Source organism: Sinocyclocheilus anshuiensis, unplaced genomic scaffold (assembly GCF_001515605.1).
Source record: "Sinocyclocheilus anshuiensis isolate Anshui unplaced genomic scaffold, SAMN03320099.WGS_v1.1 scaffold48, whole genome shotgun sequence".
NCBI lineage: Eukaryota > Metazoa > Chordata > Actinopteri > Cypriniformes > Cyprinidae > Sinocyclocheilus > Sinocyclocheilus anshuiensis.
In genome coordinates this window covers 449,272-464,096 of record NW_015554124.1, presented here as the reverse complement: position 1 = coordinate 464,096, position 14,825 = coordinate 449,272, and the positions used below count along the sequence as shown (strand labels likewise).

The window sequence follows — 14,825 nt, the reverse complement described above, 5'->3', positions numbered from 1 at the left end:
AATAATGTGTTTTTTTTAACCTTAAACCGCATAAACTCATTTCATTACACCAAATACACAAAATAATGTTCTTTTAAGCAACATCATATGACCCCTTTAAAATCTCATAAAACACAATGTCCAATAAGATTCTAAGAATCAAATAAAATCCTACAGGACAAAGTGAAATTCCATTAAAATAAATCAGAATGTCCAATAGGATTCTAAGAATCCTGTAAGATCCTAAAGGATAAACTGAAATTCCAATAGGATTTTTTGACAAGGGACAGAAAGAGTAATGATCAAAATTTAGGAATTTGCGAATGAGAAATTCAAACGGGCCCGAAGCGCTCGTGTTCGCAACGCATGTTGTAAGAAACCATCAGACCACCACGGTTTTGGTTCGCTTTAAAGGGCTCTGAGATAATTTGTAGAATTGTACTGTTAACATGTGGGCTAAACATTCGTGTTCAAGTCGCTCAAATGAAACCGGTTTGCACAATAACATACATCAGGGCTCTTCAACTCGGCTCCTGGAGGGCCGCTGTCCTGCAGAGTTTAGTTCCACCCCTAATTAAACAAACCTGACCAAGCTAATCAAAGTATTCAGGACTATTTAAAAATGATGAACAGGTGTGCTGGATAAGGGTTGGAAGTAAACTATGCAGATAACTGGCCCTCCAGGACCGGAGTTGACTAGCCTTGACATGCATGATGGGATTCGCACACTTTCAAGTCCTCTGAAATCAGAAGATATTGTTCTAGGAACACTTACAATACTTTGCTTTTCACAGATTAATCTTCTTGTCCGATTAATTCGCATTTGCATAGCTGACTGATCGAGACTGAAGTTTTAAAAGCTGCTTATGTGAATTTTCAGTAGGCTAAATAATTTTTCAGTTTGTTGAATTCAGAAGAATTGGAAATTGGAATACAGTGCCAATGAACCACTTATGCCCTTTGCTGTGATTGACAGCTTCCCTTTAGCTACTTCATTGTATTTTAGAGCCAGAACATACTGTTAGAGCAGTGGTTCTCAACCTGTCCTGAAGTTCCCCCAGCCCTGCACATTTTGTATGTCTCCCTCAGCTATCACACCTAATTCAGCTCTTTAGTGGAGACTGCAAGACCTGAAGTGTGGGTGTGTCAGATAGAGGGAGACATACAAAATGTGCAGTGCTGGGGGTACTTCATGGAGAGGTTTGAGAACCACTGTGTTAGAGAAAACGCTGGATGATAAAAGTCAAATGCATCATAAAAGAGCTGTTCCCGGGTCAGTAACCGCTGTCCTGTTAACAATACAACAGTTACTGTAGCACAGAAACAATAAAACTGATTCTGAACACTCCATTCATGCCATAGATGTAACAGAGCCACAGAAGAGAAGCATAGAGAGGGAGGATGTGCATTTCATTTCCTCTGTTGGGAGTATGAGTCACACTAGCCTCTCTTCTGACTCCCTCGTTCTGTCTTTCACGCAGTCGCAATCATTTAATCAAAATTAATCTATCTGGGAGGGAGCATAAGGTTGGGCCATAAACAGAGACACGTGTAAGCATGCTGTTTGTATTTTGACTTTAGAAAAAATCTGATTTTCATGACATGGTTATTATTCATGATCTTTGATAAGGCAAAAATGATTCAGTAAATTATTCACATGCAGTGTTTTGTTCGGAAGTTTTATTCATTATGTATCATTGTGTTTTATGTAACTCAAAAAAACAAAATGAAATGTTTTTCAAGTTCACCACAGCAACAGTTGGGTTTCACTTTTTACTCATCACTTTAAAAAGCAGGAAGACCAACAGGTCATCTGCCTTTTGAGGTGATATCGGTGTCAAAAGCTGAATAGTTTACTTCAAAAACTTTCCTAATACTGCATTCAACTCGCATCAGATGAATCGAGTAAATTTTTATTGGAAACGAGCCACTCAGACGGAACATGCGAGAACTTTCCACTGTACTCCCTGGGGCGGAAGACGGGTCACTGACACTTGTGCATGAGATGTCATTTGATTAGGATTAGGATAACAAAGACTGTGAGGATGATGATTATGAAGGATTCTAGTTATAATCATGCAGATCTGTGTAGAAGCACAGAATCATGAAATATAGAAAACCCCCTTTGTCCTTGATTGAATATCTAGCCTATTCTCAAGGGGAATAATAGAATGAAAAATGTTTCAGGAGTGGACGCTCGAAAGATCTTTATCTCTACAATGACGCCAAGAGCCTCTCATAATCTTTTCTCATCTGCAAAGGGGTTCTGAATGTCTAATTGCATCTGGAAATATCTAAAATGATTTTCTTTGAAACATTTAATTACATTTATGAATGCTTCTGTCTTAAAATGTTACCAAGAAAATCCGTTTTACATATAGTTCCTACTAGGTGTATAAAGCTTCAAAAACCCTAATCTGTGAGAAAAATTCCCCAGAGAAGCCCCGGAGGTCTTTGACTCCCCCAAGTGACAATAAACGGTAAGTGCAAACATGACAGCCACAAAACCTTCACATTCTGAAGGAACATTTTATTTAGCTTACACATAAAATAAGGTACAATTTAAATAGACATATCCATGCACATAGAACAATATATACAGATCTTTTTCTTTTTTTTTAATAATTTACACATCTGTGTGAATGATATAGGCCTTTAAAGTAAATTGAATTTTCAAAGTTTTTTCTTCAAGTGACTTCCAGGTTTATCTCAACGTTTACATCGCGCTTAAGGCCTGAAACATACTTCACACAAGTATGCGAGGAAATACACTTCTAGTAACACAATTTGAATTTCGTGCGTCATTGTAGCCTATTCCAAGACGTGTCAAATCCAATTTATATCACAAGATATGTGCTTGTGTAAAAATCTGTTTCTGGCATAAGAGTTCATGCTTCCCATCAAGGCACTTCGGAGAACTTTCATCACGTGAACCACAGTTCCCGCCAAGTTACTACAGTTATTTACAACAGTAAAACCTCAATAAATTAACACAGGATTTTCTTAAAACAGTACAAGGGCCTTTCAGAAACTTTCTTTAATACATTTATTATTGCAACGGTGGCTAGTACCAACTTAAAACAGTTTTATTTTTAGTAACATTAACTGTGGTAGGCTAATCATTGCTTTTCGGCGCGAACTATGGTTGCCATAGTAAACGGCATAGTAACGGTTTGCAGCGGGAACCTCAGAGCGCTTCTTTGAGGTTTTCCCGGGACGGTCAGTCACTGTGTCCGCCGCTGTCAGACTCCTCTTCAATGGCGAAGCGCACATCGGCGACGGAGCTGAGGGAGCTCACGCTGCTCTGCTCCACCGAGCACAGCGCGCACGCCAGAGGCGCGAGAACCTTGCCGCCGGTTCCCGGTTCCCGCATGAACGGCACCGGCGTGGAGCGCAGGGCGGGAAACGCGGGGAGGCTGAAGCTGTGCTTCTTCTGGCTCGCGCCCCACTCACGCTGCTCCTCCTCGTGCAGAAGCCGCGTGAAGGCGTTCGTGCGCCTCTTCTCGCGCCGTTTGGTGCGCAGGTAACCGAGCATGATCCCAGTGAGGAAGACTCCGTAGAAAGACACCACGATGACGATGTACAAATACACGTTACTGTCGCTTCCACCGGGCAAGGCGATTCGGTTGGTCTGCTGCGACGAAAGCGCGGAGGCGTTGCGCGCCAACTCCATTACTACGAACGAAACGGTTATCTGTAAAATTACAGAGAGAGAGAGAAAGTTAAAACGTAGTCCTTTAAAAGATGTAGGCTACAAGTAGTCGTAGTAGTAGTAATGACAATAGACTAATAATAATAATAACGAGAGGAAGAAATAAAAATAAATATCTGTTAAAATTTTTTTAAATTAAAAATAAAATAAACAACTGTTAAAAAAAGGTTAAGACTAAAACTGGATCAAAAACAACCTAAATGGTGAATTTAAAAAAATCTTTGACAAACATTAATTTTGGAGACTGCATCACAACCGGGTTTAACATCTTAGAAAAAAAACAGAGTACCTAAACTAACAAAGTAAAAAAAAAAAATCACTTTATAATAACTTTATACATCACTCCAATATTTAGACATGATTTAAAAAGACGTAGGCCTACTTATGTTTAAAAAGTGCACATTTTAAGCATTAAATGTGTTTATAATATTGTTTTTATGTCTTTTCGTGACTTTATAAGAGTTTACATTAAAGTTAGTTACTCACCGGGATGTTTCACCCTTCCTCGCTTTTCCTCGAGTCTCTGGCTTGTAACGGGGTTGTCAGCTGAGTCCGGTTTAAATAGCGGATCCCATGCGTGGCCACGCGCCAGGAGGATCTGTGACCGAGGTTGAGGGAGTCGAGATCCTCACGTCCTTCCTCACAGGATTTGAGTCCCGGCCAGAGACGCTTGAGCTCACAGCCACATTCTTATGACGTTTAATGGAGTCCAAGTGCGCAGTGCTGCCAAACGTGCTCATCTATCATAACATAACCAGACAGGCTTGCTTTAGGAAAGCCAGCAGGACAGCTTGCCTTTCAAAAACCGTTGGAATGGTCATGTTGCTCCAAAACCTGAACTTGATTTTATTCTAAAGCGGTCTAGTTAAAAAAGAAAAAAGAAGCATACAAAAAGTATATTTAAAGTAGTCCATATGATGCTATCCACTTTATTTTTAACATAGGCTAATTGGTTAAGGCTAGATGGTATACAGATTCGAATACTGGGCATGCGCACATCAATAGCATAATTTTTGTCACACTGTACAACAATAATTACTGTTTTTGCATTATTGTAAGGGGTAGGTTTAGGGTTGGGGTAGGTGTAGACCAGGGGTGCCCAAACTCAGTCCTGGAGGGCCGGTGACCTGCAGAGTTTAGCTCCAACTTGCCTCAACACGCCTGCCTTCAAGTTTCTAGTATGCCTATAAGAGCTTGATTAGCTGGTTCAGGTGTGTTTAATTAGGGTTGGAGCTAAACTCTGCAGTAGGGTTGGGGTAGGTGTAGACCAGGGCTGTCCAAACTCGGTCCTGGAGAGCCGGTGTGCTGCAGAGTTTAGCTCCAACCCTAATTAAACACACCTGAACCAGCTAATCAAGCTCTTACTAGGCATAGAAACTTCCAGTCAGGTGTGTTGAGGCAAGTTGGAGCTAAACTCTGCAGGACACCGGCCCTCCAGGACCGAGTTTGGACAGCCCTGGTGTAGACGTTAATAAAACACAATCTAATAGTATAAAATTGAACTTGTTAGCTTTATCGTTTAGCTGTATCCCTTTTAGCCACAACCAGGCTAATGGCAGGTGTAAATTTAATGTGCGAGACTTCCGGTCTCATTTGCTTCCAGTTATTTTACCTGTACAATAACAGACCGTTATGCTGTTTGATATTGGTATTTGTTACTATATTTTAATTCATTATCATAATCATAAACACTGGTTTATAGCACAAATAGTTTACAGTTTACTGCACTTTATTCTTTCTTCTAGTAATTTATCTAGCAGCTATTCAATCGAAAGTCTCACACATTCAAGGAAAATAACTTGCATCAGCATCACAAATGAAGGCGATAGCTTTATGTGAGTAGCAATCAATTTGCAACAACAACAATGAAACATCGTGAGGTAGCCTAAATAATGAAGCATTTAAAAAAATATAAACTGGAAACATTTAAAATAAAAAATAACATTATTAATCAAATGTACAGTGGGACTAATGCCATGCCATGCGTTTGAATAAGCAAAGTTAAGCTGTACCTTACAACCCCACTGACGTAGTTTTCAAGGGTCTCCTGGTCTGATTTACGTCAGCAGTGAAAGCATGTTAGAATCTATGCCAACCTCATCTGTCTGGCAGTGATGCATGATGGGTAGGTGTGGCATGACTGTGGAAAACTGGAGCCAGAATGTGCAAACCAATGCCTGACCACACCTGTCAATTAGGATCGAGTAACAGAGAACTGACGCAAAGCACATGAAAATCTGATCAAATCAGCAGTTCTGGGTCAGTTCCCTGTCTGAGAACACATTACAGACACAAACGCATTATAAGGTGAATCGGAGGAAAACCATCAGCATTATAACGCTCCTTCAGTTACATGGACGTTTTACAATCACTATAGGGACTGTTCCACAGCTCCACAGCTGTATTATGGAAGTATTTCTATAAAAGGGTATAGCGGACCATCAGATATATGCTCTGGTCAAGATCAGACACTTCAACTTTATTCATTCTAGTATTTACACAATGGAGCTAAAGTTAGTCATTGCTCAGTGAAGGATTGAGGTCTTTCTTTAAAACTTTTAACACTTTTTAACCTGTAGTTGATTTTGAATGTTTTGGAGTGACACATAATTATTAAAATCCATAGCTAATACTTACTGACGTTTGTGCTGTCCTTAGGGAAACTGGCTTTTGTTTGTTAAGGGGATTTCACAAAAGACCAATAAAATGGAAAGTGTAGATAAAATTGATTACCAGTTAAAATAATATGCACAAGTGAATATGCAATATTTCAATTCTTAAAAGAAAAAAAAATCATGAACACAAAAAATGGCAACATGCATGTAAACTAAAATAATTAATAACTTACTCTGTTTACTTAATAGTGATCTTTAAAAACGGAGTTTATTCATAAGACATAGATGTTGTTTGGGACATGTGCTTCATAGGAATAACCCACAAAGTTGAGTTTTGCACAGGAAAGCCCTTTATTCCATTATCTTAACTTCACAGGATCGATTTCAAGGCAAATGACAAAATAAATGAATAACTTATGGCCTGATATAGCAATGTATGATTTCATTTTAGTTCAAAACAGGCTATTATCAGGGGCACCAAACAGCGTAGGACCAAAAGGACAAAGTAATAATGTTGAGAGGAGAGAGAGCGTGAGAGAAATAAACTACGAGAACAGGGAGTTTACGACTTCCGCTTCCACAGGGATCGCAGTGAGTTCATTTAACAAACAGAGAGGAAAGAAAAAGAGAGGGGCAGGGAGCGCTTTTATTGATCAGAGATCAGCTATGAATAAAAAACAAGGAAGTCTAATTCAACTCCATCTATATTCAACTCTATTTTTACTTCATGCACACTTTGTTCTGAAGCAGTATTTTTGAGCCATAAATGTCACCTGACTGATCACTATATTAGTGCTCTCTGCAGAAGAGAGAGAAAAATAGATATTTTTTCCCATTGTTAAAAGCCTGCCAAAAAGATAGAACATCTAATACAATACACTGAATTTTTTTTGTCATTTTATATTCAGTTTATTTCAGAATACATGGCTGTTTTTTATGGAAGCCTGTTTCTACCACTGAATAAAAAATAAAGAACGTAATTATGACTTTTATCTCAGAATTGTGTGATATAAACTTGCAATTCTGAGAAATAAAGTCAGAATTGCAAGATATAAACTCGTGAGAATTGGAACAATTGTAAGAAAATTGTCTTTTTTTCTCCTCAGAACTGGATTGTATAACTTGCAGTTGAGAGTTTATATCTCACAATTCTGAGTAAAGTCAGAATTGAGAGTTTATATCTTACAATTCTGACTTTATAACTTGCAATTGAAAGTTTATGTCTCACAAATCTGAGAAAAGTCAGAATTGCGAGTTTGTATCACACAATTCTGAGATAAAAGTCATAATTACGTTCTTTATTTTTTATTCAGTGGTGGAAACAGGCTTCCATAAAAAACAGCCATGTATTCTGAAATAAACTGAATATAAAATGACAAAAAAAATTCAGTGTATTGTATTAGATGTTCTATCTTTTTGGCAGGCTTTTAACAATGGGAAAAAATATCTATTTTTCTCCCTCTTCTGCAGAGAGCACTAATATAGTGATCAGTCAGGTGACATTTATGGCTCAAAAATGTAAATTCTGTAATTGTGAGGAAAAAAAAGTCAGAATTGTGAGAAAAAAAGTCGCAATTACCTTGTTTGGTTTTTTTTTATTCAGTGGCGGAAACGGCTTCCATAGATTTTGAATGGCCTTCAATGGAGAAAATATATTTTGCCTATTTGACCAAAAACACAGACTAGTTAGTTAAGCTAACCAGCCAAACCTTGATACCCTGATCTTAAGAATTTACACCTCCATTTGCATCAAGCCTTATCTGGTCTCTTCTTTATTTCTAAATGAAACAGTTCAACTTGCTCAACTGACAATGTCAGTTTGTCTATAGACAAAGAGTGGAAAACCTCCCTGAAATGAGCGAAATCATGTCAAAAAGTTAAATGGAACTGTTTGAATGGTTTATATTAGTATAATTATACTAGATCTATTATCCTGTCCAGCAGGATATACAGTCACCCAATAGGAACATTCCAGTCCTGGAACATCAATCAGCATCATCCAATGAGCAGAAATGCTTTGGGGATTTCATACTCTCCAATAAGCAAGTTCTTATATTTAAATAAAGCTAATTATTGCAACAATAAATTAAGCTTAAATATATTTGATTTTTCTAGATCATTGGTCTCCTTCTGACAGTATTAAAAGAAGGTTACGGAAAGATTGAAAAAAAGGAAATAATGGTTTTAGTATTCCAGATGTGTTTGGAGAGAAAATTGCTGATGTAAACATGTTGGAAGAGTTTCATTAAGATATCTACGAGTTGTATTTGTTTGAAACTGAAGGTTTCAATGAGAATGTAAGATTAGAAAAACATCCCATAATGCATCATTTGTGTATGGGGAACAACAAGAACTGGGAGTTATGTGCGACACAGAGCGAGATTGACCTACTGTGAAACTGACTTTTGGAGATCCAAAGCATCATGGGAAGTATTTAAAGCCATGATAAAGCTTTTTTGGGGAATAACATGCATAAAAATGTCCTGAGAAATCACATTAAGTATGTTTACATGCACTAATCTTTTGTGCAGCAAGCATAATTGCAGTTTTTGCCTTGATTTCTAAAACAAAAACTGACATGTTAGAACTGTTTTTTTAGCAAATACTGTTAGCACATATTATGTCTCCTCAACTGACCAGTTCATTAAATGTGACACGTGAATAAACACGTTTGTATGACGTAAAACACTTCTCTGCATTGCACAAATGTGCAAGCTATTTTTGAATCTGATAATCTGAATTTTTTTCCGATTGAACAGATTTTTTTCAGGTCTACACCACCTATTTCAATCTGATCGAAATGTCATATTAAATGTGACACGTGAATAAACACGTTTGTATGACGTAAAACACTTCTCTGCATTGCACAAATGTGCAAGCTATTTTTGAATCTGATAATCTGCATTTTTTTTTTCAGGTCTACACCACCTATTTCAATCTGATCGAAATGTCATTTGGATCAAGCTCAGTCGGCTCAATCGAGGTGTTTACATGAAGGTTTTCAGTCTGATTGAGCCATTATTATTGGATTATTTGGATGCATGTAACGGCACTGAACCTTTTTACTTTTCAGTTATTTCACTTCTGATTTGTTGACATTGCAGGGTTTTGGAGAGCATGCGTGTATTTGGAAGGGATTTAACAGCTTTAATTTAGCAGCTAAGTCTGGCAGAAGTTAGCAAGGCTAACATCACTCTTGGCACCTTTAAGTACTGCTGGTTGTGAGTGTTGGTCATCACACTGTATGTAAACATTTCCAAACGATTATGTTCACGTCTGTAACGTCCATTGGAAATCTCCATCCTGATTGGAGGTTGCTATAGTGAGATAAGTACATTTTCTTGCCTGTCCAGTGGTTTTGTCTGGAATCAGCAGTGGTTTGGCTCTATTTGGCACCATACATCCTCTCAATGTCGTTCTGGTAGTGAGATTTTAGCTCCTTTCGTTTTAGTTTAACAGCGTCTGTAACCAGGCCGGTCTCTGGGGTCCAGGGCTCAACGCTCAGCCGGACCTTCCGTGGGATCTCGAATCTTTCTAATTGGGCTGTAAATACACAGGAGCAGGAAATGAATCAACTAAACTCAAGAGTAGGAAGCACAACAAATGTGCATGATATAAACGTTCTTACATTGGAATACAAGTAACATTTCAAGCTTAAATGATTGCTAATACCGTGGCCAATATGATATTATTAGAAACATTTGTGTGCTGCGCAGTATACGAAGTTTCTGCAGGTTTTATGAATGTAAATTTAAGACTTATTTTAAAACCAAGTGTAAATAAACCAAAAATAAACCAAAAGGAAAACAGTATGTCAATATGTCATCTAAATGTAAATGTCTAGGGAGTATTAGCAACACTTCAAAGTTTAAAAATACAACTTCCAACAAATCTTTGCTACTTTTTAATTAAAAATAAGTACAGTAAATAAATAATTATCTAAAGGCTTGAATAGCTCTGCTCCCAAACACTAAAATATGGATATAACTTTTACTGCACTTCTGATTACACTGCAAAAAGTGCTTGTTTTCCAGTGTAAATGTCTAAAGATTCTTAAATTAATTTACATTTACTTAAGAAGCAAAATTACATAATGGTAAGAAGTCTTGTTTTCTCAGAAACTGATCAAAATGAAGTGAGTTTATGATTAGAAAGAACAAACATATGCCAATGGGCTCAGAGAAAGTTTTCTGAGCCCACTGACAGATATTTGTTGTTGTTTAAGCATAAATTCACTTCATTTTGTTCAATTTCTTGAGATGCAAAATGAATACTTCATATCTTCATTTTGCATCACAAGTGAATGTATCTTGAATTTAAAAGTATTTAGGTATTTGTATTGGAAAACAAGACAAAAATTCTGAGGAAGATCTGATTCTTTTTCTGCCATACATGCAAGATTTAATGCTATGACTTTATGAATTTAAGAATGTGCTTTGCTTTAAGATCTTTTTATGGTCTTAATTTGTGGAAGGATGAATTACCGTATTGACCCGAATATAAGACGATGTTTTTTTCTTGGAAATACATCTGAAAAAACGCGGTCGTCTTATATTCAGGGTCTAGATTTTGACATGTCAATAATACACCCACAACAATAGGTGGCGCCAAATACGCATAAAACGAGTGTGCCATGAAATACGTAATGTAATGCGTGTTGTAAAGGTACATCTGGAAAAAGGGGGGTCGTCTTATAATCAGGGTCGTCTTATATTCGGGCCAATACGGTAATATGTGTTAGGACCTGCAGAAACCCTGTAGATACAGCAGAAATAGTTTGAGTAGTATGAGAGTACGCTGTGTTTCACCTGTCAGTGCCGTTTCTGTGATGACTTTAAGCACCTCCTCCTCGATGACGGGGTTGTTACAGAGCTCCTCCCACAAACCGCTGACACGCTTCCTCTCAGCCAGCGCCCGAAGCTGCTTCTGATTGGGCACCACAAAGCCAATCACATAAGACTCATCACTGGAAAACAGGAAGAGGTGGGACTAAAATTATTTGTGGGTGTATTCAGCAGAGTTGATTACAAATGTGTCGTGTTAGGGGTGGATGATATGACCAAATTTTTATTTCATGACATGAGTATTTTATTTCAGGATAACGATATAAATCATGACATTTTATTTTATCTTTGCTATTTAAAAAAGAAAAAGAAAAAAATGCAAATAAACAAATACAATATAAGTAAGACACAAAAGAAATGAACAGTATAAAACACTACATAGTTTTTGATGCATTAATTAAATATACATTGATTCTTATTAATTCCACTAAAATTATTAAATTAAGAGCAGTGATTCATATTTTTTTCTTCATATTTTCATTTCAAATGTTTGGTGTTTTATTCTAATAATTTATTTGTTATAATAATATATTTATACAATAATGTATTTTATTATGAGTTAATATATAAAGTATTTTTATAAAATGTTTTTTTTTTTTAAATTACACATTTTTTAAAATATAACAATAAATACTTTTATATCTTAAGTCGCTGGGGTATATTTGTAGCAATAGCCCAAAAAACATTGTTTGGGTCAAAATTATTGATTTTTCTTTTATGCCAAAAATCATTAGGATATTAAGTAAAGATCATGTTCCATGAAGATATTTTGTAAATTCCCTACTGTAAATATATTAAAACTTAATTTCTGATTAGTAATATGCATTGCCAAGAACTTCATTTGAACAACTTTAAAGATGATTTTCTCAATATTTTGATTTTTTTTTGCACCCTCAGATTCCAGAATTTCAAATAGTTGTATCCTATCCTAACAAACCATACATCAATGGAAAGCTTATTTATTCAGCTTTCAGATGATGTATAATTCTCAATTTCGAAAAATTTACCCTTATGACTGGTTTTGCGGTCCAGGGTCACATATATTTAAAAATATAACAATATATTTTATTCAAATGTTTTTGAAAGTTAAAGATTTTAATATAAATTCTTAAATGAAAATTATATGACGTATAGAAGTTAGAGGGGCAACAGATTTGGTGACCCTGCTATATAATTGCAGCTGTTGACATCCGACCAAAATGCTTTCTAGGATATAGAATAAAGAGCTTTAGATATCAACCGAGTGAATTTGGGTAACATTAAAGCTGTTGTGTGTGAAATATAGAAGGGATTTTGATAACCTGTTATGTCATTTGTTAGTACTGTAACATATGTTGAGGGTCTTTTGTTAGTGCAGTACAGGTTGTGCTTTGTGTCGGCACCTGTTGGCATAGGCACAGATGTTGTCAACAAGTGGGCAGTTTTTCAAAACGGCCTCCACTTTTCCCAGAGACACGTATTCTCCCGCTTGAAGCTTCACCAGGTCTTTCTTACGGTTTAACATGCAAACACATACACACACACATATGCAAATATTAACCATATTTCATCAGATGTGTACGTGAGTTTGTGCTACAGGAAGTTTCTCTTTCTCTCCCTTTTGGAGTGTATCCTGCTTTCTTTGAGTTCTTATCGCTGCCCTTACGGGAATAAGTTGACAGCGAGATGTGTCATTTACAGGAAGTACAGGACTAATGCGTTTTATTGTAAAGGAGAGGGGACTTCCATTCGCTTTCTCCTGCCAAAACGTGCTGTCTTTACAATGTTCTGGCTAATCTCTCTCACCGATAATCTTCAGACAGCCGTCTCCATGAAACTCGCCAATGTCTCCGGTGCAAAACCACTGCTGGCCTTTCTTATCCATGAAGAAGTCCTCACTGTTCTTCTGTTTGTTCTTGTAGTAATCCATTGTTACGTTGGGCCCACCGACCAGTCTTAAGTCGCTGGGGTATATTTGTAGCAATAGCCCAAAAAACATTGTTTGGGTCAAAATTATTGATTTTTCTTTTATGCCAAAAATCATTAGGATATTAAGTAAAGATCATGTTCCATGAAGATATTTTGTAAATTCCCTACTGTAAATATATTAAAACTTAATTTTTGATTAGTAATATGCATTGCTAAGAACTTCATTTGGACAACTTTAAAGATGATTTTCTCAATATTTAGATTTTTTTTTGCACCCTCAGATTCCAGATTTTCAAATAGTTGTATCTCGGCCAAATATTGTCCTATCCTAACAAACCATACATCAATGGAAAGCTTATTTATTCAGCTTTTAGATGATGCATAATTCTCAATTTCGAAAAATTTACCCTTATGACTGGTTTTGCGGTCCAGGGTCACATATATTTAAAAATATAACAATATATTTTATTCAAATGTTTTTGAAAGTTAAAGATTTTAATATAAATTCTTAAATGAAAATTATATGACGTATAGAAGTTAGAGGGGCAACAGATTTGGTGACCCTGCTATATAATTGCAGCTGTTGACATCCGACCAAAATGCTTTCTAGGATATAGAATAAAGAGCTTTAGATATCAACCGAGTGAATTTGGGTAACATTAAAGCTGTTGTGTGTGAAATATAGAAGGGATTTTGATAACCTGTTATGTCATTTGTTAGTACTGTAACATATGTTGAGGGTCTTTTGTTAGTGCAGTACAGGTTGTGCTTTGTGTCGGCACCTGTTGGCATAGGCACAGATGTTGTCAACAAGTGGGCAGTTTTTCAAAACGGCCTCCACTTTTCCCAGAGACACGTATTCTCCCGCTTGAAGCTTCACCAGGTCTTTCTTACGGTTTAACATGCAAACACATACACACACACATATGCAAATATTAACCATATTTCATCAGATGTGTACGTGAGTTTGTGCTACAGGAAGTTTCTCTTTCTCTCCCTTTTGGAGTGTATCCTGCTTTCTTTGAGTTCTTATCGCTGCCCTTACGGGAATAAGTTGACAGCGAGATGTGTCATTTACAGGAAGTACAGGACTAATGCGTTTTATTGTAAAGGAGAGGGGACTTCCATTCGCTTTCTCCTGCCAAAACGTGCTGTCTTTACAATGTTCTGGCTAATCTCTCTCACCGATAATGTTCAGACAGCCGTCTCCATGAAACTCGCCAATGTCTCCGGTGCAAAACCACTGCTGGCCTTTCTTATCCATGAAGAAGTCCTCACTGTTCTTCTGTTTGTTCTTGTAGTAATCCATTGTTACGTTGGGCCCACCGACCAGAATCTCCCCTCGCGGACAGGGCCGGTCCGTGCTGCGATATCCACCTGGATACACACAGATTGCATTAAGACACAAAAAGAGAGACGGGAAATGGTTTAAACTGTATAAAGCGCAACAGTAGGGTTCCGTAAACCCGGAGGTTATTAAGCCATAAGTCAGTGTTATTTTAGTCTTGTATAGTCAAACCTTTGACATAAGGACATATGATTTGGTCCACATGGCAGCTTCTGGCCAAGAACTGCTTATTTAGACAGGAAGAGATCTGATTGACATGTAAAGGGACCAATCACAGTTTTAGGGCGGTTTCCATGAACAGTTGTGGTTGAAAGACTAAAAATGAGCAGAAAATGTGTATAGACTACTGTGAAACGAATGTGCTTAATTGTATTGAATGCGCACTTATGGTGTACTTCAAATCTTGAAAGAATATAGTA

The 14,825-nt window shown here is 37.0% G+C and overlaps 1 protein-coding gene and 1 pseudogene across 2 annotated transcripts; both read right to left on the bottom strand.

Moving 5' to 3' along the window:
* Window positions 1–2,489: 2,489 nt before the first annotated feature.
* On the bottom strand, window positions 2,490–6,031 carry LOC107670090 (potassium voltage-gated channel subfamily E member 4-like). Of its 2 annotated transcripts, XM_016462570.1 has the most exons (3): window positions 5,704–6,031; window positions 4,178–4,552; window positions 2,490–3,673 (listed from the first exon to the last, which is right to left on the bottom strand). In XM_016462570.1, exon 3 carries the CDS (start codon window positions 3,650–3,652, stop codon window positions 3,200–3,202), a length of 453 nt encoding a protein of 150 aa, XP_016318056.1. In that variant the 5' UTR covers window positions 3,653–3,673; window positions 4,178–4,552; window positions 5,704–6,031; the 3' UTR covers window positions 2,490–3,199. The 2 variants fall into 2 exon arrangements, with proteins under 2 accessions (XP_016318056.1, XP_016318055.1); XM_016462569.1 differs by lacking the exon at window positions 5,704–6,031 and having other exon boundaries at window positions 4,178–4,641.
* Window positions 6,032–9,227: 3,196 nt separating this feature from the next.
* The window catches only part of LOC107670056 (long-chain-fatty-acid--CoA ligase 3-like), a 30,051-nt pseudogene continuing 24,453 nt past the window's right edge, over window positions 9,228–14,825 (bottom strand).